At 41.9% G+C, this 26,791-nt stretch overlaps 1 protein-coding gene and 1 pseudogene across 1 annotated transcript; both read right to left on the reverse strand.

The window, feature by feature from the left end:
- Nucleotides 1-13: 13 nt before the first annotated feature.
- Nucleotides 14-11,880, reverse strand: LOC136391445 (zinc finger protein 782-like). Its single transcript, XM_066363128.1, has 5 exons — nt 11,795-11,880; nt 8,874-9,000; nt 4,567-4,666; nt 276-335; nt 14-29 (listed from the first exon to the last, which is right to left on the reverse strand). The coding sequence occupies exons 1-5, from the start codon at nt 11,807-11,809 to the stop codon at nt 14-16; spliced, it is 318 nt and encodes a 105-aa protein (XP_066219225.1). The 5' UTR covers nt 11,810-11,880.
- An 8,551-nt stretch (nt 11,881-20,431) lies between these two features.
- On the reverse strand, nt 20,432-25,412 carry LOC136391446 (small ribosomal subunit protein eS6-like; annotated as a pseudogene).
- Between the last annotated feature and the right edge of the window lie 1,379 nt (nt 25,413-26,791).

Consider the following 26,791-nt stretch of genomic DNA (forward strand, 5'->3'; position numbering starts at 1 on the left):
CTCTGAGAGTTCATCAGGTTGAGGCTTTTCTAAAAATGAGAAAATTTTAAAAATGCTTTGTATTTGACACACTCCTTATGGAAGGGGACTTACATACCCTACTATGGACTTGACTTGACTCCTTAGTTCCTGGCTCAGTTTCCCAACCATAAAGAAATTCTAAGCGTATATGCTCCCTTTCTGTTAAAAATAAACTTTGTATAGTGGAAAGGAGAGAGGAAACTAGAAATGAATATAGATATATATTTGGCATCTTATGATATAATTTCCAAAACTGAGTAGGGAGGAGGATATAAAGGAAAAACTGACAGTGGAGGTTATTTAAGAGGTGGATCCTGGAAAGAGAAAAAGCAGAGAATGGGATGAATTCAACAAGGGTCATGGCACTAAGTAGATGAATTTATAATGGCATCAACTTTCTCATGCTGAAAAAACGAATTCCATTGGCCATCCTTTAATTCCCTGTAGCATCATTCACAGAAACATAGATGTATCAGTGGAAGTGAAAAAACTGGTAACTTAAAGCATATTTTCCATGTATATTGGAGTCACCACTTTATTCTGGTTCTGGCCTTGGTATTTATATCAGGCTTGTGCAATAGGGAATCTCCCTTGACCATGAAATCTTACCATTCCTCTTTTCAATGTGCTTTACTAATTTCCCCCAAACCAGTTTTGTCCCTGTCCAAGCCTTAATTCTGTTTCCCCTCTATTTTTTTTAACAAATCGATTTAGTTTTTATTGACTGTGAGAACTTTAAGAATCACGTTTCAAACTGGCCCTAGAAATATTACACGTATTCTTTATATTTATTTACCACAAATTTATTGTGCATATTTGACTATTGCCCTACTCTCTGCAAAAAATGTCAGGTCTATGCTAAAAATATTTGAAGACTTTGAATATACTGCCCTAGATACCAACAGATTAAATATTTAAGTGATGTGATTCTTCAGGAAAAGAATGTTTTCCACTAACTACATGCATACTGCATGTTCTAGCTACTGTTCCACTAGTTCAAAGTATTTTCTGCTCTAATGTTGTCAGGATACCAGTTCCAAATAAACGGTTCATTCTCAGCAATAGCTTTATGCTTACATTCTTTCTGTAAATTATCCTTCATGCTGACCTTAAAACTATTTAGACTCCAGCCTGACCTGTGGTGATGCAGTGGATAAAGTGTCGACCTGGAAATGCTGAGGTCGCCGGTTCGAAACCCTGGGCTTGCCTGGTCAAGGCACATATGGGAGTTGATGCTTCCAGCTCCCCCCCCCCCCCCTCTTTCTCTTTCTCTCTCCTCTCTAAAATGAATAAAATAAAAATTAAAAAAAACCCAAAAACTATTTAGACTCCAGATGCCCTGTCAGATTCTAAGCTTAATTTAAAACAAATCTTAAGACCAAATTTCTAATATCTTCTCACAAATCTAAACATTTATTTTAAAATCTGAAAAGAGTAACTGCCTAAAACATTGATTTTAATATGGGGAGTACCCACAGCTGTGATTCATGATTTTTTAAAAAGTAATATAATGATCTAATAGAGAATCACAGACAAGGGATTTTTATTTTGTCTTTTTTTTTTTTTTAAGTGAGGCGGGGGAGATAGACAGACTCCGTATGTGCCCTGACCAGGATCTACCTGGAAACCTCCATCTGGGGCTGATGCTTGAATCAGTCGAGCTGTTGGTTGTGAGAGAGGAAGAGAGAGAGAAGGGGGAAAAGGAGGGAAGAGAAGCAGATAGTTGCTTCTCATGTGTGCCCTGACTAGGGGTCGAACCAGGGATGTCTACATGCTAGGTTGATGCTCTGTCCACTGAGCAAACCAGCCAGGGCTTTTTTGTCATTTTAAAAAATAATTTTTATTTATTGATTTTAGTGAGAGAGGAAGGGAGAGAGAAAGAGAGACAGGAACATAGATATGTTCCTGTATGTGCCCCGACTGGGGATTCAGCTGGCAACCTCTGTGCTTCAGGATGATGCTCAAACTAACCGAGCTATCTGGCTAGGGCTGATTCATGATATTTAAAGTAATTACCATCACTAAAATCAGGAGATACCATTAAAATTAATGGCAATTCCATAGTTAAGTGGGTAGCACTTTGTCTTTCTTGCTTGTACCTAAAATAATGGTCCACCTTTTAATCAACAGCACTTTATATATATGGTATATTTATGCAGCTTTGCACAGCTATTGAAAATAAAACCCTCACCATGATATTCTTTATACACTTCTGTAATATAAAGTAAGTGTTCCATAGAAAGCAGTGTGCCTTAGAATTACCCAGAGAGCTTTTCCACTGGACACAAGCGCTCAGATTTAATGCTGACTTACACTTGATGATTCAAAAGTCTCCCAGAAGTTTGATGTGGGCATTTGCATTTATGGGTAGTGTTTTCTGAATCAATCAATATGACATACCATTCTCCACCTGGCTTTGGAGTTAATCTACAATGTAATTACTATATTTACTATATGATATAAACCAGAGTAAGGAAGAGTAAAACAGGCTAATTTTGGGGGGAGATTATAATCCAGTTGAGGAAGGGAGTTCCCTGTTTAGCTGTGTGCTCTCTGGCAGGGTCCTTGTCTTTTGACATACCCAAGTGGGTTAAGAATTTATAAAAGAGAGAGATAAAGTATCAGCTGAAATATTTCAAGAGTAATTAGAGAATTAGGAATCAGAGCCCAAACTTAACATGAAGAATAGTTTTTCTTTTTTCTACTTGAGGTTAGCTATTTTAATTAATTAATTTTTATTTCAAGAACCACCTTTTGGCTTCTTAATTTTTACCATTACAATTTTATCTTTATTATGTCTTTTGCTTTGCTTACTTTTCTTTTAAAACTTTCTTGCTTTTTAAAATAAGTATATGAGATTGAAAAATTTCCTCTAAGCACTGCTTTATCTATAGCCTAACAGTTCTAATAAATGTTTTCTGTTTATAAAAATTCCTGGATATTGTACAATACTAATTTACTCTCTGATAAAACAGGTTTCTTAAAAAAGATATACATGCATTATTGATTTTAAGATAGAGGGATTTTAACTTTTCTCATTTCGTTTGCAATTTAGTGTTATTGAACAATATCTTGCTTTGTGGAGTTTATTGACATTTGCCTAAATTTTACACTTTTATCAATGCTCCAAAGTCCTTTAAAATGAGGTTTTCTTCTTTGTTTTCAGAATAGAGTTTTGAAAGACACATAATAGATAAATTTTATAAAATATGCTATTTATAATTTCTAGACCAGAAGTCGGTAAACTTTTTTCTGTAAAAGGCCAGAGAGTAAATATTTTCGGTTTTGCTGGCTGTGCTGAGCAGTATTCCAGACTCCCCCTGGCTCTGATATAAGACTAGAGAGGAATGTGAAGGTCTGTAATGTCGAATGTGTTCCTATTTCTCCTTCCAACTCTTATTAAAGTTTTTTGTTCTATGACTCTTGACGATAATTTATTTGGTACACTAATATTCAAAACCATTATATATCCTTTAAAAGCTGTCTTTTTAAAAGCAACTGTCCTTTTTGACCTGAATTGACCCTATGTATTAGTTACATAAATATTGAGTTATTTATTATGTATTTTGGTTGAACAGTTCATGACTGTGTATCAAACTTTCTAAATTATATTTTAGGTGTATCTCTTCGATAATCTGATAGCATTTCTCTTAACAGGTGAATTTACATTAGTGGTATGGAAGACATGGCAGATACGGTCGTTTCACTCTGTGTTATGTAGTGTGTCTGCATAGCTTCTGTGCAGAAAAGAGTTAACACAGTAGGCCCCAGACTGCTAGCTTTTGAAAAGCCTGCTTGGGAGAGAATCCTTGGCCAGCATCTGAGAACTTAGATTTTGAGATAGTTCCCAAGAACCTAGTCCCTAATGAATTTTCTAGGTAGAAACATTTCACATGTGTTGTCACAGTTCACAGCTGGGTTTCTTCTTGACTCCTTTCTCTTTGCACCTTTCTCTTTGATTTCACTTTGTATCATTTCACTGTAAAAATCTTAGCCATCAGTATTTTTAACACAGCTTTACAAGAAGCTTTTCTAGTAACAGGTGTGTTTACTTTGCTCTGTCAAACCTATGAAACTGCTAACTGCAGGAAGACTGCAGTTTGCTCCTATAGTTGTCTTTCTATTTAGATTATGTAATTCCTAAATCATCTATTTATTTAGATGGTATTGAGCAATTATCATATAATGACAAAATCACTGTTTCCTTTCTTTCTTCTTATCTGTTTACCCTCAATTTTAGTCACTTTACTGACCTTTCTTAGTTTTTATCTTTTTACTGTTAATATATAGCCATTACTTATTTTTCAGCTTCAAATGGCATACTCAGCTGCTATCTTTTAAAGGTGAGAATATCAACATGCTTATAATCCATTCCCTTTGTAGGTTGCCCACCTTGCAACATTAGATCTATTACTTCTAAAGTTTCAAGTATAAAGGCCTCTCAAGGAGAGTGCTAGGAAAACAGTTCAGACTGCTCGCTTCTTTCTAGCTGGCCACTCGGATCTAATTTTCTTGGCTGCCTTCTGCCAGCATTCAGTAACTTACCCGGGGAGCTTCTGCTTAGAAAGTCTTTTTCTAAAGACCACGGACGGATCTTCTCCTTGTTCCAACGTGAAGATCAGTCCTGGTTTTGTAAAGCAGTTCCCTGTCAATGGGAAATGATTCAGCACTTGAGTTAGCTGCACAGGTGTCAGTTTCTGAACGGGAAGGAAGCTACAGCTTCAGAAACGGCTTCAGGTGGTCACAGGACACATTCTTGGGGGGAAATGACAATAAAAAAACATTTTCTTACACTCATACTGGATCACTCTCCTTAAACCCCTGAATCAGAAGGCTATATAACATTAAATTCTAAAATGGTCAATTTCTGTGTTGTGAACAAGAGATTTCATAAAAACTTTGAACTCTGGCTATAGTAGAATAAAGAAAGTGTTTACCTCTCTGTATCAGATACCTAAAATACCATACAGGCCACATGAAATGGTTTTTAGATTCTAGACAACAGACAGTACAGACAGGGATACTTGAGATAGTCAAATAAATACAGTTAGCACTGGTTATGCTGAGAGAATTTACAAACCATAGCACAGAAAGAGACCAAAGCAGAGCCTGGCTGACCCAAGTAAGATTAGGAAACAGAAATGGATTTTAAGGAAGCCATGACACCTAGAATTTGTAGGATAAAATACCCGAGAAGGGAGATATACTGATAAAGAGTGTTGGAGAGCTGCAGAAAGGGCTCCTGAGGACGGACGTGTGCCAGCACGTAAGGAGAACGGCAGGATGGGGAAAGACAGAGGAAAAGAGTAGGCTGAAAATCACTGAACCATGCATGAAGGTGGGAAGTTTCTGTTCCTCCAGTCAAGGTACAAAACTTCCTAATTCATGGCCAATTGGGAAGAAAAACCAGAGGGTATTCAGTGCCTTGGGAGAAGAGCCAAATTAGTCTGAGACTAAAGTGAGCTCTAGATCTAACATAGCAAAGCTTAAAGCAAACCCTGAAGTGCTCAAATTAATCCCAAATAACTAAGCTACATCCCAGAAAGGGACCCCCAAAACTTAAAATATTATAAGACTAGCAAATAATATAAAACTCATAATCTCCAGAACCCATAAAAAATTACCAGGAATGAACAGAAGCGGGGATATGTAACTCTTATAAAACAGAAAAATCAGTAAGTAGCAACAGAATAAAAATGACACATAAAATAATCAAGGCCATTAAAACAGTGAATATACGTACTCCATATGTTCAAAAAGAGAAAGAAATGTGAATATGACAGAAAAAGAGAATTTTTAAAAAGTTCCAAACTGCCCCTGGCCGGAGGCTCATGGATAAAGCGAAAGTCTGGCATATGGACATCCTTGGTTTGATTCCCGGTCAGGGCACACGTGAGAAGCGACCATCTGCTTCTCCCTCATCTTCTCCCCCTTCTCTCCCTCTCCCCCTCTAACAGCCAGTGGCTCAATTGTTTTGAGCGTCAGCCCCAGGTGATGAGTATAGCTCCGAGGATAGCTCGGTTGATTCGAGCATAGATAAGCCCTAGACAGGGGTTGCCGGGTGGATCCCAGTCAGGGCGCATGCTGGAGTCTGTCTCACTATCATCCCTCCTCTCACCTAAAATAAAAAAAGTTCCAAACTGAAATTCTAAATACGAAAAATATCTGAAATGCGAAAACGAACCAACCATAGAACAATTGGGTAACCACTGGAAAGGATTAATAAAGGTATAGATACCACATGAGGTAGCATAAACGGCACAAGTCAGACTGATGACTGTAAGGCATAGCTAAGCTATGATAAGTTAAAAGTATGAAAGAAAAAACTCATAGTGAAAAATGACTAGAAAATAATAAGTTATCTGTGACCTGTGGGATAATATCAAGTTATCTAAAACATTTAAGAAGAAAAAAAGGAGGAAGAAAGAAACATTTGAAGAAATCAAGAGCAAATGTTCAAATTTTGATGACATGTATAAACCCTCAGATCCAAGAACTTAAATGAATGCCAAAAAAATAAAAATGAAGAAAACCACATCGAGGTGCATTATAATCAAATTGCTAAAAACCAGTGACAAAGAAAAAATCTTAAGTAGACAGAGAAAGACATAATATGTAGAGAGGAGCAAAGATAAGAACAAATGCCTACTTCTGGTCAGAAATTATATGAGCCAGGAGACAATGAGCTGACAAACTTAAAGTGCTGGAAGAAAACAGGTCAACCTAGAATTCTATATTTAGTAAATATAAGACATTTTCTGACAAGACCTGAAAGAATCAGCATTAATTGACATATATCATAGGAAAAGATAAATTCTTTTTTAAAAAAATGTTTATTTTAGCCTGACCAGGTGGTGGTGCAGTGGACAGAGTGTCAGATTGGGATGCAGAGGACCCAGGTTCAAAATCCCCAGGTCATTGGCTTGAGCGCGGTCTCACTAGCTGGAGCACAGGGTTGCTGGCTTGAGTGTGTGATCACAGACATGACTTCATGGTTGCTGGCTTGAGCCCAAAGGTCACTGGCTTGAAGCCTAAGGTCACAGCCTAAGGTCACTGGATTGAGCCCAAGGTTGCTGACTTGAGCAAGGGGTCCCTTGCTCTGCTGTAGCCCCTCCCATCCCCACTGTCAAGGCATATATGAAAAAGCAATTAATGAACAATTAAAGTGCCGCAATGAAGAACTGATGCTTCTTATCTCTTTCCCTTCCTGTCTGTCTGTCTGTCCCTATCTGTCCCTCTCACTGTCTCTTTGTCTCTATCACATACAGAAAAAAACATTTATTTTATTGATTTTAGAGAGAGGAAGGGGGAGAGGGAGAAGGAGAGGAAGAGAGAGAGAGAGAGAGAGAGAGAGACAGGAACACTGAGCTGTTCCTACATGTGCCCTGACCAGGGATCAAACAGGCAACCTCTCTGCTTCATGCTCTAACCAACTAAGCTATCTGGCCAGGGCTAAAATAAATTCTTTAGACAGAATAAAAATGCCATTAGGTGGGAATGTATTTATATGTAGAAATAAAGACCACCATAACCTGGAAACATGAGGATAAAAATAATACATTTTCTAATTTTCAGAACTCTAAAAAAAATGGTCAATTATGTTTTAAAACAACAGTATATTGTACGGTTTATAATATATGATAACACCACAAAAGATGAAAGGTAAAAAGTGTAAGATCCTTATAATATATATGAAGTAAACATGACTGTGTGAAAAGTCAAATGTATGTTGTAAATGCTAGAGCAACCCCATACACCCACAGGAAAGAGCACAGCTAATAAACCACTAATGTAGATGCAATGGAATCACTAAAAATATACAATTAATCTAAGGAAAGCAGCAAAAGTAGAAAAAAGGTAAAAACATATTGGAAAAATATAAATAGTTAGCAAACAGCCACATGATACATTTAAAAGCAACCATATCAGTATTAAAAATGTCTAATCATTGCAATTAAAAGGCAGAGATTAATATAGATTGGATATAAAATCAAGATCCAAGTACATGATGTATACAAGAAATCTGCTTTAAATATAAAGATATAAGATAAGTTATAAGTAAAAGGAACAAAAAAAGATACCATGCTAACATAATAAACAGAAAGTATGAGAAGCTATATTACTATCTAAGTAAAATTCAAAAGAAAGTAATATTATTTGGAATAAAGAGAAACGCTACACAGTAATTCGTCAAGAGGATAAAACAATCCTAAACGTTTTATCATCTTTTAACACTACTTCAAAATACACAAAGAAAATCCTGATAAAACAGAAAGAATGACGAAACTTACAACTACAGCTGGACGTAAAAGCACTTTTCCAACAATTGATAGAACAGGTAGATGAAAAATAAATTAAAACAAAGAAAATTTGAACAGTACTGTTAACCAGCATGACTTACTTCCCATGTATAGAACTGATACATGGTTTAAAAAATGACACAACTGTATGCTGTCTACAATAAACTCAATTCATAAATATATTCAAATATACGTTTTTTTGCTTATAAGGTATCATTTTTCTTTTGTTGCTTTTAAGATTTTTTTTCTTTGTCTTTAGTTTTCAGAAGTTTGAAAGTCAAGGAGTTCTTCACATAAATTCCTTTAGGTTTATCCTGTATGAAGTTTTCCTAGCTCCTTAAAACCATGGGCATAGATCTTCTGCCAAATTTGGGGAATTTTCAGCCATTTCTTTGAATATTTTTTTTAAGCCTTTCTTTCTGGGTCTCTAAAGACACAAATTTAAGAGTTCCTAGGGCTCTGTTTGTTTTTATTTATTTCCTTCTCTGTAACATTTAAAAAAGAAAGACAGCATTTGCCGTCTGTGGGAGCCACGCGGTAAGGTCTGCTCACCCACTGAGACGAGGTGGCTGTAGTTCTCCAGCGTCACGTCTCGGTACAGGGTCCGCTGAGCAGAGTCCATCTGCTGCCACTCCTCCTGGGTGAACTCCACAGTCACATCCTTGAATGACACTGAGGCCTATAACACACATTTCTAATTGATTGAGGGTCCAGAATCAGGGGCATGGAAAATATTTTTTGAAATTTATTCTCAAGATATTTAATGTTTAGAGAGTTTAAAACAAAATGCTATTATGGCCCTAACTCTGTCCCATATTTTGGGGGATACGTGCACAATCAGTAGAAAAACTTATTATTCTCATGCTTCAATTTATTTATATTTTTAAACTGATTTTTAGAGAGGAAGGGAGAGAGGCAGAGAGAGAAAGCAAACATCAATTTTTTCTTGCTCTACTTATGCATGCTGTCCTTGGTTGATTCTTGTATGTGCCCTGACCGGAAACCAAACATGCAGCCTCAGCATGTTGGAATGTCACTCTAACCAACTGAGCTACCCAGCCAGGGCCTATATTTATTTTTAAATTATACAGATATATTGTCACAAAATATGAGAAAGCGTAGTACCTTATTTCTTAGGTAAAGTTAATCTAAATAGAATTACAACATACATTTGACTTTTCACACAGTAATGTTTACTTCATATATATTATAAGGATTTTACACTTTTTACCTTTCATCTTTTGTGGTGTTATCATATATTATAAACCTTACAATATACTGTTGTTTTAAAACATCATGGACCATTTTTTTAGAGTTCTGAAAATGAGAAAATGTATTATTTTTATAGTTATATATAGTTCCCATACGCCAATGGGTTGTGCTGAGCACTCTGGACAGTATACACATCCTAACTGGAGCTCTCTGCTAAGGTAATGGGAATCAGCGGAGAGATACATGTGATCCTGGGGAGGCATCACACACCACCAGATTCATATTTCAGGAGCAATGTTCTAGAACAGGATTTCTTCAATCTGGCAGTACTGACACTGTGGACCAGATAACATTAGTTTTGCGCAATGCTGTCCTATGTAGTTTAGGATGTTTATCAGTAGCCCTATCTTCTATTGATTAGATGCCAGTAGCACCCCCAGTTGTGACAATAGAAGATATCTCCACACAGGTTCCTCAAATAATTAAAAATAAAACTATCATATGATCTAGCAACACTACTTCTGGGTACGTATCTTTAGAAAATGAAAACACTAGGCTGTGGCTGGTTGGCTCAGTGGATAGAGTGATGGCCCAGCATGAGGACATCCTAGGTTCAATTTCTGGTCAGAACACACAGGAGAAGCAACCATCTGCTTCTCTCCCCTTCTCTCTCCCCCTACTCTCCTTCTTCTCTTCTCACAGCCAATGGCTCCATTGGTTCGAGCATCAACTCTGGGCACTGAGGATAGCTCTCTTGGTCCTAGCATCAGCCTCAGGTGTTAAAAATAGCTCTGTTGTTTCAAGCATCAGCCCGAGACAGGGGTTGCTGGGAAGATCTCAGTTGGAGTGCATGTGGGAGTCTGTATATCTCCCCTCCTCTTACTTAAGAAAAAAGAGAAATTCAATATAGACTTATCACTAATAAATGTAATAATCAAAATGTTTATGCAAAAAGTCCTCTCGAGGCCTAAATTTATAGGTGAGTTACACAAAATCTAAACATAACATAATTTCTCATCTAAATTATTAGAAAAGGACCAGGAAAGTGCCTCATGTCCTTCCATGAGGCTATGAACATGATAAAACAATTGGAAAGGGAAACAAGGAATTACAGTCTAAAACTTACAACTAGTAGATAAATAAGTTCTGCAGATCTAATGCACAACATAGTGATTATAGTCAATTACATTACATTATAAACTTTAAGTTGCTAAAAAACTAATTCTTAAATGTCCTCAACACATACAAAAATATAAAGATGTGACACAATAAAAGTGTTAGCTAATGCTGCTGTAGTAATCATACTGCAATATATAAATGCACGAAATTATATGTCAATTATATCTCAATTAAAAAAAAAACACCATGCCCTGGCCGGTTGGCTCAGCGGTAGAGCGTCGGCCTAGCGTGCGGAGGACCCGGGTTCGATTCCCGGCCAGGGCACACAGGAGAAGCGCCCATTTGCTTCTCCACCCCTCCGCCGCACTTTCCTCTCTGTCTCTCTCTTCCCCTCCCGCAGCCAAGGCTCCATTGGAGCAAAGATGGCCCGGGCGCTGGGGATGGCTCTGTGGCCTCTGCCCCAGGCGCTAGAGTGGCTCTGGTCGCAATATGGCGACGCCCAGGATGGGCAGAGCATCGCCCCCTGGTGGGCAGAGCGTCGCCCCATGGTGGGCGTGCCGGGTGGATCCCGGTCGGGCGCATGCGGGAGTCTGTCTGACTGTCTCTCCCCGTTTCCAGCTTCAGAAAAATGGAAAAAAAAAAAAAAAAAAAAAAAAAAAAAAAAAAAACACCATATAGTCCAATCCAACTTGTGAATACAAAAACAAACAAAAACCTAAATATAGTATCAGTGAGAAGCCCTAGGAAAGTTTGTAAGAAGCAACTTACCACCCTATTAGCAACTAGAGTCTATATAGGAATTCAAGTTAATATTGGAAAACCCATTATATTGTTTACAGTATTTGTAGATTAAAGGAAATAAGCTATAACTTTATTTCAGTAGATACACATATCGTATTCAATATGATTCAATGCCCCTTCATGACTAACATGAAATCTTAGCAAACTAGCACCTACTTACCCTGACAAAGGTTACCTACCAAGAGCTGACAGCAAACATCAAAATTAATGGTAAAATGGTGTACATTTTTCCCTCAAGATTGACTTGATCTATTTCTTTCTTTTTTCCATGTAACGCACAGACCCTTCTAAACCTCATAAAGCCATTACAAGGTAAAGTGGGGAATGAATAAGGAGCTCACCTGAGGTCTATTCATTTTCCGGGGCTCTTCCAGTATAGAGAACTGAGGCTCAGCTGAGGGGACAGAATAAAAGACGGGGGTCACAAAAGTTGGCCTGTCTTATAGCTCCTCAATTCATCTATCTCCCCAAGTGTCACAGTCGGGCCTATGCCGTAGGGATCAACCTCTCTGTAAGGCACAGGCCGTCTGGGCCTTGAAAAGACATAGGAAGAATTAGAGGTAGCATCACCTGTCTTGTGAAGCATGAACTGATCATGGGGCTTAAATCTATAGCTTTTTACCTAGTAAACGTGAACTTTTCTCAATGCATGTGTCCTTCTGACTAACACAAAGAAATAAAAACATTAGTTGCATTAAATTACACTAGACACTATTTTCTCCTTTTTTTTTTTTTTTTTTTGTATTTTTACGAAGCTGGAAACGGGGAGAGACAGTCAGACTCCCGCATGCGTCCGACCGGGATCCACCCGGCACGCCCACCAGGGGCGGAAGCTCTGCCCACCAGGGGGTGATGCTCTGCCCCTCCGGGGCGTCGCTCTGTTGCGACCAGAGCCACTCTAGCGCCTGGGGCAGAGGCCAAGGAGCCATCCCAAGCGCCCGGGCTATCTTTGCTCCAATGGAGCCTCAGCTGCAGGAGGGGAAGAGAGAGACAGAGAGGAAGGAGAGGGGGAGGGGTGGAGAAGCAGATGGGTGCTTCTCCTGTGTGCCCTGGCCGGAAATCGAACCCGGGACTTCTGCACGCCAGGCCGAAGCTCTACCACTGAGCCAACCGGCCAGGGCTAGACACTATTTTCATTAAGATTAACTTATTGTGGTTTTAATTTGCATTTCTCTAATGATTAATGATGTTGAGCATTTTTTCATATGCCTATTGGCCATCTGTATGTCCTCTTTGGAGAAGTGTCTATTCATTTCTTTTGTCCATTTTTTTGATTGAATTGTTTGTCTTCCTGGTGTTGAGTTTTACAAATTCTTTCTAAATTTTGGTTATTAACCGTTTATCAGACATATTGTCGAATATGTTCTCCCATTGTGTAGTTTGTCTTTTTATTCTATTCTTATTGTCTTTAGCTGTGCAAAAGCTTTTTAGTTTGATATAGTCCCATTTGTTTATCCTGTCTTTTTTTTTTTTTATTATTCAATTTTTAGAAAGGAGAGACAGTGACAGAGAGAGAGAAAGGGGGGAGGAGCAGGATGCAGCAACTCCCATATGTGCCTTGACAAGACAAGTGCAGGGTTTTGAACCAGCGACCTCAGTGGTCCAGGTCAACGCTTTATCCACTGCGCCACCACAGGTCAGGCTATCCTGTCTTTTATTTCACTTGCCCATGGAGATAAATTAGGAGATATATTGCTGCGAGAGATGTCGGAGAGCTTACTGCCTATGTTTTCTTCTAAGATACTTATGGTTTCACGGCTTACATTTAGGTCTTTTATCCATTTTGAGTTTATTTTTGTGAATGGTGTAAGTTGGTAGTCTAGTTTCATTTCTTTGCAGGTAGCTGTCCAATTATCCCAACATCATTCGTTGAAGAGGCTGTCTTTACTCCAATGTATGCTCTTACCTCCTTTGTCAAATATCAGTTGTCCATAAAGGTGTGGGTTTATTTCTGGGTTTTCTGTTCTGTTCCATTGATCTATATGCCTGTTCTTATGCCAGTACCAGGCTGTTTTGAGTACAATGGCCTTGTAGCAAATTAAAACCACAATGAGATATCACCTCACACCAGTCAGAATGGCGCTCATCAACAAAACAACACAGAATAAGTGCTGGCGAGGATGTGGAGAAAAGGGAACCCTCCTGCACTGCTGGTGGGAATGCAGACTGGTGCAGCCACTATGGAAAACAGTATGGAGATTCCTCAAAAAATTAAAAATTGAACTGCCTTTTGACCCAGCTATACCACTTTTAGGAATATACCCCAAGAACACCACAGCACTGTTTCAAAAGGAGAAATGCAACCCCATATTTATGGCAGCATTGTTCACAATAGCGAAGATCTGGAAACAGTCCAAGTGTCCGTCAGTGGACAAGTGGACTAAAAAGCTTTGGTACATATATACTATGGAATACTACTCAGCCATAAGAAATGATGACATCTGATCATTTACAACAACATGGATGGGCCTTGATAACATTATACTGAGTGAAATACTGCATACATAAATCAGATAAAACTAAGAACTATGTGATTCCATACATAGGTGGGACATAAAAATTAGACTCAGAGAGGCCCTGGCCGGTTGGCTCAGTGGTGGAGTGTTGGCCTGGCGTGTGGAGGTCCCGGGTTCGATTCCCGGCCAGGGCACACAGGAGAGATGCCCATCTGCTTCTCCACCCCTCTCCCTCTCCCTCCTCTCTGTCTCTCTCTTCCCCTCCCGCAGCCAAGGCTCCATTGGAGCAAAAGATGGCCCGGGTGCTGGGGATGGCTCCATGGCCTCCGCCCCAGGCGCTAGAGTGGCTCTGGTCGCAACAGAGCGACGCCCCAGATGGGCAGAGCATTGCCCCCTGGTGGGTGTGCCGGGTGGATCCCAGTCGGGCACATGCGGGAGTCTGTCTGACTGCCTCCCTGTTTCCAGCTTCAGAAAAATACAAAAAAAAAAAAATAAATAAAAAAAATAAAAAATGAGACTCAGAGACATGGACAAGAGGGTGGTGGTTACTGGGGATGGGGGGGAAGACAATTTGACTTTGGGTGATGGGTATGCAATATAATCAAGTGTCAAAATAACCTGGAGATATTTTCTCTGAACATATGTACTCTGATTTATCAATGTCATCCCATTAAAATTAATAAAAAAAAGGTGCATGCAAAAGAATTAAAAAAAAGATTAACAGCAGAAAAATACTCAGTATGCATTATTTTTCTCAAATAATGTGTGTGTGTGTGTGTGTGTGTGTGTGTGTGTATATATATATATTTTTTTTTTTTTAAACACCACAGGACCTGACCTGTGGGGGTGCAGTGGATAAAGCATCGACCTGGAATGTTAAGGTCTCCGGTTCAAAACCCTGGGCTTGCCTGGTCAAGGCACATATGGGAGTTGATGCTTCCTGTTCCTCCCTTCCCTCTCTCTCTCTCTCTCTCTCTCATTCTCTCTCTCTCTCCTGTCTAAAATGAATAAAGTCTTTAAAAAAATTAAAAAAAAAAAAAAAGAGAGGGACAGACAGGAAAGGAGACAGATGAGAAGAATCAACTCATAGTTGTGGCACCTTAGTTGTTCATGTATCACTTTCTCATGTGTTTTGACTGGGAAGCTCCAGTCGAGCCAGTGACCCCTTGCTCAAGCCAGTGACCTTTGGGCTTAAGGTAGAGACCATGGGGTCATGTCTATGATCCCAAGCGCAAGGGGGTGACCCTGTGCTCAAGCTGGATGAGCCCGAGCTCAAGCCAGCGACCTCAGGATTTCAAACCTGGGGCCTCAGTGTCCCAGGCCGACGCTCAATGCCAGTGGTAGTCAACCCGGTCCCTACCGCCCACTAGTGGGTGTTCCAGCTTTCATGGTGCGCAGTAGCGGATCAACCAAAGTATAAATAAAAAGAGAGATTTAACTGTAGTAAGTTGTTTTATAAAGATTTATTCTGCCAAACTTAGAGAAAATCTGACATAAAGTACTTGGTAAGTAATTATTATATGCTTTAACTTGCTGTAACTCTGCTTTATAAATTTTATAAAGTAAAGTTACTTCCCTACTTTATAAATCACCATTACTGTGGAACTGGTGAGTGGTTAGAAATTTTTTTTTTTTGTATTTTTCTGAAGTTGGAAATGGGGAGGCAGTCAGACAGATGCCCACATGTGCCCGACCGGGATCCACCCGGTATGCCCACCAGGGGGCGATGCTCTGCCCATCTGGGGCATTGCTCTGTTGCAACCAGAGCCATTCTAGCACCTGAGGCAGAGGCCATGGAGCCATCCTCAGCGCCTGGGCCCACTTTGCTCCAATGGAGCCTTGGCTGCAGGAGGGGAAGAGAGAGACAGAGAGGAGGGAGAGGGGGAGGGGTGGAGAAGCAGATGGGCGCCTCTCCTGTGTGCCCTGGCTGGGAATCGAACCCGGGGCTCCTGCACGCCAGGCCGATGCTCTACTGAGTGGTGCATGTTTAGGGAAAGTGGAGAATTTCCTCCCTCTGCCTGGTTACCCCTTACCCCCAGATCTCACTCTCACAAGCTCTCCAATGGAATGGTCCTTCCTGAGCCACCTGCCCCTGGGTCACCCCAGCTCACCTTGCTCCTCTTAAGGCTGGCCCCAGCCCCTACTCCCACCAGTCACTCAGTGTGATGGCTTCTGGAGGTGGTGTATTCACCAAGCCAGTCTCATTCTGGGAAGGGGACTCAAGAGCTGCTTCAGACCATGCAAATCTAGGATCTTCTCATTTCTGGACACTTCTGCCTCTACTCTGAAGCTCTGCAGAGAGGTCTATGGTCAGAAAGCACTCTCTCCCAGGTAAGACTCCTGGCAGAGGTCACCTACTTCCTACTAGGGTTTCTTTGTTTCAAGGAAACTGAAATACAGACCTGAAAAATTTATTTTAAGGGCAAAACTCTTACTCTTAGAATTCATTGTAATATTAGATCTAAGACAGATGAGAATGCAGAAGGGGCCAGGAACCTCTGTCAGACCCATGGGACCCCAGAATACATTTGATGCATGATACAATGCCATCTAAATTTGTTTCCTTTATATCTTTGGGCATTCAGGGGCAGGTCACTTTGCCTGTGCCTGTGAGGGCTGCGATGCTGGTTTGGGGCATGTGTGTTGTCTAAACAAAACCTGAGACTGTAAGTACAGGCATATTTTGGTTTACTATGCTTCACAGGTGTTGCACGTTTTACAAAATGAAGGCAAGAGGCTCCACAAGAGGCAAAAAGATTACCATTGCTTTATTGCGACAGGTATATATGCAAAGCACACAAGCCCTTCAACCAGTCAGTGCTCAAGAGGAGAGCACACCGCTTCACCAACCTGAGCCTCTGTGTTTGTTAAAGTGGGTGTGGGATTACATCAAGCTATCCAATAAAAAGAACATCAAAGAACGGAGCAAAGTGTCTTCCAAATATAATAGCTGTTGTCACTTAGTGCTTCCTACCTGGCACTTGCATATAAATTTTACAAGTGATGACTTAGATCTAAGTTGCAAAATAACCACGAAAGAGTCATCATTAATATCATTTTCAGAAGAAAAAACGGACTCTCATTCAGGTTCTTAATGTGGCGCCTGCCTACAGGTGACAGGGTTGGCATTTACAAACACCGGGTCCTTCTGGCTTCAGACCTGGACTCACCGCAGACACACCTCCGCGCTCGGGCTCGCTCACGGTTCCCGTTATAATCGCGCCTCCCCGACACCGGCTTTCCGGGTCGCTTCAGGCGGGCCAGACACAAGTCCCCGCACCCCGGCCATCCCAGCCACCAGCTCCTGACCCGGCTCAGCCCCACCTGCACCCAGAAGCCGGAGAGCACGGCTTCCCGCGGGCCGCCCAGGCGCATACTCGTTGCGTGGGGACTCCCACCCCTTGTCACACGTGCACACCCCTCCCAGCCGGTCCCCTACCTCCGGTCTCACCCAGGCGCAGGCCCTTCACTCTCCCCGGAGACCCAGCGGTTCCCAGACCGCTAGTCCCAAGTCCAGGGAAGTCCCGTGAGGACAGGTTATGGCTGCACTTCCGCAGAAGGAGCCCAGAATCCCCTTCCCAGAGTGCGGGTGAGCCAGAACAGGGAAAAGACTACATTTCCCAGAGACCTCCACGCCCACTTCTGGAGTCTTTTAGTAGACTTCCCACCTTGAAAGCTGGAGAAGATTTTCATATTATGCTAAGTGAAATAAGCCACTCAGAGAAAGACAAATGACATACGATCGCACTTATATGTGGATCGTATATAAAAAATAAACTGATGAACAAAGTAGACAGAGAGGTATGGACACACGGCACAGAATGACAGTTATCAGAGGGGGTGTGAGCAAGACAGGATCAAAGAAGGTGAAGAGATTAGCATAAAAACATACACCGGTAACACACAGACATAAACAACAGTGTGATGATAGCCAGAAGGAAAGAGAGATGGGGGCTAGGTGGAGGTGGGCATAAGGAGGGGAATAAGGACACAAAGAGACTTTGCTTGGGGCAATGGACAATGTGATGTGCAGATGGTGTTATATTGCGTTGTACACTCAAAACCTGTATGGTTTTACAATCCAATGTCACTGTAAGGCCAGGAGCCGCCATCGTGGCCATTCCCATGCAGGTTCCCATTGGATTCGGGCAGACGGTAAAGAAATGGTGGAGTCGGAGGATGGTGGGCCATCCTATTTATTGGTGTCTCACCAAGACAGGCAAACTACAAAAGAAGACAAGGGAAAAGCAGAAAACCAGCTTTTCCCATGAAGGGCAAGGGATCAGGGAAGCCCCTGCAATCGTGATAGCAGGAACTGTGTGAGCCAGCTCCTGGTCTGTCCCACTTTATAGTGTAGAAAACCAAAAACCCTTAATATAATATACAAACAGGAAGTCTCTGATACAAAGTCACTTATCCCAGGCATAATTGGATTCCTCATGAGAGTGCACCACCCACATCATATAATCAGTCAAGGGTGTGGGGAAAAACCCAGTCTTAAAACTAAACCCTAGGCTACAACGACCCTGCCTGCCCACAGCCCGTCCCCCACACCCAACACAAATCACAAGCGAGCAAACACATATATCATATTTACAAACTCATTTGACCAACAGTCACCTCACTAAATTCAATAAAATAAAAGAATTTGAAGTACACTTTTGAAATTGTATCTCAATTTTTATCCTGCAGAAAGTAGAACTTAAGGTGGTATACTACTGGATAGGATGCATTTGTTATGGATAACACAACAATGTATTAGAGTATCTTGATGGTTACCACTTAAGAAATATTCTCTTGGAAAAGTTAAGGTTTTGCAGAATTACTAACAGTAAAATCTTGTTGGTTGTAAAGCCAGTAGCCACAGCCACAGTCACAGCCACCTGGCCCATGCAGGTTCGCATTATATTTGGACAGACGGTAATGAAATAATGGAGCCAAATACTGGTGGGCCATCAGCTTTAATTCTAGCTTGCACCTGGTGGGCAAGAAATACACAGAGTGGGAAGACACTTCCCTTACCATTCAGGGCTCCCAAAGCCACTGACTTATCCGAGTTTCCTAGAATCAAAGGTTTGTACCTCACCAGCCTTATTCACCTCTGTTTCCCATCTCCTTCTCTCTACACAAACTCTGCACAAATGGGCTTCTCCTTCAGCACTCTGCCATCTTGGCTGCCTCTCCTGGCCTCCTCCACATGGCCTTTCTCTGCTCTCCTCTCTAATGTTAATTAATCTCAGTAACCGAGAGAGCAAGCTCCTGGTCTGCCTCATATTTTAAAATAATTTTTATTTTTATTTTTAATTATTTTTATTTATTCATTTTACAGAAGAGAGACAGAGAGAGAGAGAGAGAGTAAGAGCAGGGGGAGGAGCAGGAAGCATCAACTCCCACATGTGCCTTGACTGGGCAAAAGTACAGGGTTTTGAATCAGCGACCTCAGCATTCCAGGTGGACGCTTGCACCACAGGTCAGGCATGCCTCATTTTATAGTGTAGAAATCAAAACCTTTAATCCAATATACAAATAGGGAAGTCTCTAATACAAAGTCACTTATCTGAGGAATGATGGGATTCCTTATGAGAGCGCACCACCCTACATCATGTAACAGTCAAGGGTGTGGGCAAAAGCTTAGTTTTAAAACTAAGCCTTAGGCTATAATAACTTTGCCAGCTTACAGCCTGTCTCCCACACACAATGCAAACTATAAGCGAGCAAACATATATATCATATTTACAAACTTATTTGACCAACATTGGTTATGTTCTATTCTGATACCATGTGGAGTTTGTCATTGTTAGCGCTGTTAAAATGACCAATATAGACATACCTGTATTAGGTGTGGATGGCAACTATCAGTTTAAAAATTCAAAGAAAGTGGATTTTGGCACTTGGGAAAAAGCTGAACTATTTTGTGTCCTATTTCTACATACATATAGGCAACCATGATTGTTCAAACAGAATACCTGACTCACAACATATTTGATTTATAAATTGCAATTAAAGCTTTAAATTCAAAATGTTACCTGACTTATGGTAGCACAGTGGGTAAAGTGTAGACTTGGAATGCTGAGGTCACTGGTTTGAAACCCTGAGCTTGTTTGGTCAAGGCACAAATAGGAGTTGATACTTCCTGCTCCTCCCCACCTTTTCTCTCTCTCTCTCTCTCTCTCTCTCTCTCTCTCTCCTTTCTAAAATGAATAAATAAAAAGTCTTTAAAATAAAAAAAATTCAAAATGTTTCTGAAACTGGTAAAACTTCAAAATGAAACATCATAAAACAGAATCAATATATTACTTAAAAAAGAACAAACCCAGACTTCAAACACAAAAGCTACTAATAATTGGTATCTTGCTTGTTTTGACAAACTGTCCAAATAAAATTAAATTGAAAAAAAAAAAAGTCTCCTGCCAAGGTTCTTTCAGAGCTAGAAGAGGTTAAGGTTGTTTTTTTTTTTTAATTGAGTAATAAATTTATTTATTTTTATGTATGTTATTATTTATTTGTTACTCTTAGAAAAGCTCATATTTGACTGGAGGTAGAAGCTCACAGAGAAATTAGTTTTTGTTGTGTGGCAATCTGTCCTTGGTGTTTTTCTTTGGCCTCTTTCTTTTCTTAGTACGTTGTTTCTTCAAAGCAATATGCTGACAGTATGTTGCAAGACACATGGAGTAGCACATGATGTTGACTCTTGGATGCTTTGGTCCTAGGTATTTTACCTTCTTTGTTTAAAGCCTTTGTCACAACGTATTAGGGGACATCATCTTCATTAGAGAGACAGAACAGTTTACAAATCCTGCTAGCTCTTTTGGACCCCTGGCGGTGAGGGGGTAGTTTTGTAAGGGGTTAAATCACAGTAATTTCTTGTAAAGGGTTTAGTCATGGTGGTTCCTGTAAGAATTGAAGCCACTGTAGATACCTAGAAGCTTAGTTCACAAATCTTAATCTTGATTTTGTTTACTAAGGAATGCAGGGTATTCTATTAGAAACAGTTCCTGGAGGCACCATGACCCTGGCTGTTCCAGAAATAACATCAAGGACCCCAGATAGACCTGAGCTCTGGTCAGGAGGACTTTCCAGGAAGGCACTCCAGGGAACCTAGCTCACATCTCCCATGCACTGCTACATGACTAACTGCATGTTCTATCATAAATCACTAACCTCCCCAAAATGTATCTACAGACCAGGCAGAAGAGACTCTTAAGGCAGTTTTTGGACCTGGAATCCCTGCCTTCTTAGGTTACTGGCAATTTGATTAAAGACACTCTTACACCATTCAGTCCCTATTTCTGTGATTGGGCTCAGTGGCAACGGGCAACTCAACCCCTGGCTTGTTCTAGTAGCAGTTTCAGTGAGACCAGGAATACATTTCTCCCTCTGTAAGGGTTAGAAAATAGTTAATAGTACATTTTCTTTTTAATCTCTTTTGATTTCTCCATGATCCTTCTCTTTGGAACGTGGTGAGGAACTTATCTTTCATGCAGCCCCTGGGAAGCATCTGGGAGGAACTTAGAGATTTAGAAAGGGGGCAGACAGTAGACATATTCCCAATATACCAATTTTACACTCTATAATGTCGAGTTGTCTGAGTGTTTTTTTCTGACATAGGGATGCCAGCTGAATTGTATCCTGTTGGGCAGATAAAATGTATTATGCTCACTTTGTTAAAGATGACACAAGGAGGCCATCGCCCAGGTGATATTAATGTGTATTGGGGGCAGGCAGGATCCTTGTAGCCTGGGGCTTGGTTTTGGGATTAAGCCTTTCCCACCCTTTTTGATGTGGGGCGGTACAATCCAATCATGCCTCAGAGAAGTGACTTTGTATTAGAGACTTCCCTATTTTGTATATTGGATTAAAGGTTGTGAAGCTACACTATAAAATGGGGGCAGAACAGGACTTGGCTCTTGGTTCCTGAGGTTATCATTAGAGGAGAGAGCAGAGCAGAAGGAGGCCACGTAGTTGTGGCCAAGAGAAGCAGCCAAGATGGCGGAGTGCTGAGTGAAAGGCCAGTTTGTGCAGTTTGACGCTGGAGAAGGAAGGAGATGGGGAACTGAGGAGAATAAGGCTGGTGAGCTAGAAACCTTTGATTCTAGGAAACTCGGATAAGTCAGTGGCTTTGTGAGCACTGAATGTGACCGGGTTTTGGAGCCTAGTGTGTATTTTTACTTGCCTGCCAGGTGCAAGCTAGAATTAAAGACTATGGCCCACCAGTTTGTGGCTCCGTTGTTTCTTTACCGACTGTCCGAATCCAATGAGAACCTGCATGGGCCAGGCTGCTGTGATGGTGGCCCTGGCCGTGGCTCCTGGCTTTACATATCCCAAGCCTGATATCAGGCCTTGAGAACCAGATCGAATGCAGGAGTCCACAGCCCTGACCATGGAGCACTTGGCCCCAATCCAAGTCCTTGAGAAAAGTAACAAGGCCAGAGATCTTATCTCCGAAGATAGTGAGCATGACAAACCCTAATGAAGAATAGAATCTGGACCTGAGAAAGGACACGTAGTCACATTCCTTTCCCATTGCTAACTAGCCCTGATCACCCTGTAAGAGAGGCCTGCAAACTGAGGATATTAAGGGAGACTTTCTTGCTGAAGTCCTCTGCCTTCTTGGGTTGACTGGCTGTAAGGTCAGGAACCGCCATCGTGGCCATTCACATGCAGGTTTGCATTGGATTCGGACAGTCGGTAAAGAAACAACGGAGCCACAAACTGGTGGGCCATACATAGTTTTTAATCCTAGCTTGCACCCGGCGGGCAAGTAAAAATACACACTGGGCTCCAAAACCCACTCACATTCAGTGCTCACAAAACCACTGACTTATCCGAGTTTCCTAGAATCAAAGGTTTCTAGCTCACCAGCTTTATTCTCCTCAGTTCCCCATCTCCTTCCTTCTCCAGCGTCAAACTGCACAAACTGGCCTCTCAATCAACACTCTGCCATCTTAGCTGCTTCTCCTGGCCACATGGCCTCTTTCTGCTCTCTGCTCTGCTCCCTCTGCTCTCTCATGCTAATCATTCCCAGGAACCAAGAGAGCAAACTCTCGTTCTGCCCCCATTTTATATTGTAGCTTCACAACCTCTAATCCAATATACAAAATAGGGAAGTCTCTAATACAAAGTCACTTCTCTGAGGCATGATTGGATTGTACCACCCCACATCAAAAAGGGTGGAAAAGGCTTAATCCCAAAACCAAGCACCAGGCTACAAGGATTCTACCTGCCCACAGAGACATACATTAATATCACCTGGGCGATGGCCTCCTCGTGGGCAGTGCCGTCTTTAACAAAATGAGCATAATACATTTTATTTGCCCAACAATCCACCCCTATGCTCACTTTACTACCCACAATCTATACCACTGGCATCCCTGTGCAAGGAAATCAGAACATTACACAGATTACAACAGCAAAAATCATACAGTTTCAACAATCACAAAGGTACACCTCACCAGTCTCTGAGCACTTTGCCCAAAGTGCAAAATGTCCTCGGCCTATGGGAAAAGTTTCCCGGGGCAGGGGAGTGCTTCCAGCAAAGCCACCCCCCACACCCATCAGGGTATTTCACATTGTCCAAAATCCATAATCCGTAAATCCATCCAACAAAGGAGCCAATGCCCACTCCTGTCGTAGTCCAGGAAATCAGTCCAAGCACATGGAGCGTCAGCCACCCCCTCATTCCTGCCATCCTGGCAGGTCTTACACTGTCCCAAAGAGGGGCACATGGCGTCCAGCCCTATGTCCCAAAATTGCAGACCTACCAGGGCCGTAGTAGGTGCTGCTTCCAGCTGGGCTCCCATCTTATGGAGACTGCGGATTGCAACTCCAGCCCGATTCTCCTCATCCTCCAAAGAGGAACTGAAAACACCAGCTCTGACTGCCTGGCTCGAGCCCTGGGCCGCTGCCGCCTTCTGCTACGCAGACCCTGCAGCTCCAGACCTGGGCTCAGCTTCAACCTCAGCCTCAGCCCCGGCCTCCTGCCGCTGCTGGCTCTCCACAACATCCAGGGCAATCTGCAACTCACGAACCTCTGAATCCTCCTCCAGCGTTTGCTCCATTTCCAGGCGAATCTCGCAAACCTGGTCGGCCTCCTCCTCCAGCACTTCCTTCAGCTCCAGGGTCAGCATCTCCTGCATTTGCTCCAGCTCCTTCCACTGCTCGGTTTGCAGGTCCTGGGCAGCCTCTTCCACAGAGCTCTCAGTTTCCCCACGCATGGCTGTAAAAGTCAGCCAGCCTATGGTCCCCAAAAGGACAGCCATGGGGAACCCTAACACTAGCCAGTCCTCTACTCCACCACTCAAAGGCTCCTTGCCGATCTGTATCGAATCCTGCCACAGACTACACCAAATGTAAGGCCAGGAACCGCTATCGTGGCCATTCACATGCAGGTTCGCACTGGATTCGGACAGTTGGTCAAGAAACAACGGAGCCACAAACTGGTGGGCCATAGTCTTTAATCCTAGTTTGCACCCGGCGGGCAAGTAAAAATACACACTGGGCTCCAAAACCCACTCACATTCAGTGCTCACAAAGCCACTGACTTATCTGAGTTTCCTAGAATCAAAGGTTTCTAGCTCACCAGCCTTATTCTCCTCAGTTCCCCATCTCCTTCCTTCTCCAGCGTCAAACTGCACAAACTGGCCTCTCAATCAACACTCTGCCATCTTAGCTGCTTCTCCTGGCCACATGGCCTCTTTCTGCTCTCTGCTCTGCTCCCTCTGCTCTCTCATGCTAATCATCCCAGGAACCAAGAGAGCAAACTCTCGTTCTGCCCCCATTTTATATTGTAGCTTCACAACCTCTAATCCAATATACAAAATAGGGAAGTCTCTAATACAAAGTCACTTCTCTGAGGCATGATTGGATTGTACCACCCCACATCAAAAAGGGTGGAAAAGGCTTAATCCCAAAACCAAGCCCTAGGCTACAAGGATTCTACCTGCCCACAGAGACACACATTAATATCACCTGAGCGACGGCCTCCTCGTGGGCAGCGCCGTCTTTAACAAAGTGATCATAATACATTTTATCTGCCCAACACTGGCAATTCCATTAAAGACACTTATATTCAATTCAGTTCTTGTCTCTGTGTATTGGCTTCATAGTGACAGGCAATATGAGTTCTGGCTTTTTCCGGTATCACCCCCACCTGCCATTTTTTTTTAACGACCAAGTGGAGAAGACTGGAATTGGCATCCATAATGCAACCCTGAATGGATTTGCAATTTCTTTCTCCAGTCTTCCTTGGTCTATAACAGGAATACTCCTTACTCAGTAGCAGGCAGACAGGACCATGGGTCAAGACACCCTACTTCGTGGGGAAACCTTGTTTGTTGTTCCCACCACTGAGTCTAGCCACATAATCCTTCCATTCTATGCCCAGAGTGTCAGCAGCAACTTCTTTGGCTATATGCTTCCCATAAAAGAAACAAAGTTTGCATTCATTGTCCACTTCAATGAGTTTCTAGCAGTTAGTGCTTGGGAAACTGATGTCCAACTACATCCTAAAGCACCTGACTGTGACATCTTAGGACAAGCAGTGCAGGCCACCAGCCATGAAAACTGAGTACATCCAGTACATGGCTGGAGGCAAAAGATAAACAACCGTTAGAAATGTAGCAATATTTTCCACAGAACTCTATGTACCCAACATCCAGGAAGCCCTACCCTAGAGACTTAGTCAAGAATAAGGTCAGCTAATCACATCTCTCCCACCCTTGTAAACGCTGCTTGCTTGCTCAACTTAGATAACCACCCTATAAAAAGGAGCCATTTTAGAAGCTCGGGGCTGCAGTGTTCCCTTGCGTGGGTTGCCTGCAGTCCCTGCGCAGGTTTGCAGTAAAACTTATAAAATTCACTTTGGGTTTGCTGTGGTCTGTCTCCTGGGATGTAACACTGACTACCTCCAAATAGCCACAAAAAAGAGAGAGATTAAAGTGTAAGCTTGAATTGTTTTGGCAAATGCTGAAATATAGAAAAGAAAAGCTCTTAGCATGAATAATTTTTGGCAGAATTTACTTTCTCTAAAACAAAGAGACTTTTAGCAGAACTTGCTTTTTCTAAAAAAAAAGACTCCCTATCCCGGCCTTGAGGCTGGTCTCCCAGGCTGTGGCCTTGGGCTAGCTTTGCAAGGTTGCAGGTGTTCTCAGAATGTTTCTCCTTGAACAAACCCTATAGATAAACATTGTAAGAAAGCTTGTTTCACTGCTTTGTATTACTGCTGTGTTTCCTCTCCTCCCCATTCCTCAATCAGTATGTAATTTTGTCTTTAAAAGCTAGCCCCAAACTGTGTTCGTGGCCACATTGATTTGAACAGCTTAGGTCTCCATGAGGTTGCACAGCTGGCATTAATAAAGACTCTTTAATTTCTTAATTTGGCTTCTTGATTGTGTGGCAGGACGTCTGTTCTGATACAACAATGCAAGGGGTAATCTTCTATGGGCTCCTGGTGGAAATAACAGCATTATTTTTCATAAGTGATTTGGAGAAAATTGGGGAAATTAGAATTTGGATTGAATATTGAAAATATTAGGGAAAATTACCATTACTTAAGTAAACTATAAAAAATTCTGGAATAATTTAGAAAAATTGACTGTGGGCTTAGCCGGTTGGCTTAGCAGTAGAGTGTTAGCCTGGTGCGTGGAAGTCCCAGGTTCGATTTCTGTCAGGGCACACCTGAAAAGCAACCATCTGCTTCTCCACCCCTCATCCCCTCTCTTCCCCTCCCACAGCCATGGTTCAAATGAACAAGTTGGCCTCAGGCACTGAGGATGACTTCATGGCCTTGCCTCAGGCACTAAAATAGCTCAGTTGCTGAGCAATGAAGCAGCAGTCCCAGATGGGCAGAATATTGGCCCCAGATGGGAGCCGCTGGGTGGATCT

This window comes from Saccopteryx leptura, chromosome 2 (genome assembly GCF_036850995.1).
Source record: "Saccopteryx leptura isolate mSacLep1 chromosome 2, mSacLep1_pri_phased_curated, whole genome shotgun sequence".
NCBI lineage: Eukaryota > Metazoa > Chordata > Mammalia > Chiroptera > Emballonuridae > Saccopteryx > Saccopteryx leptura.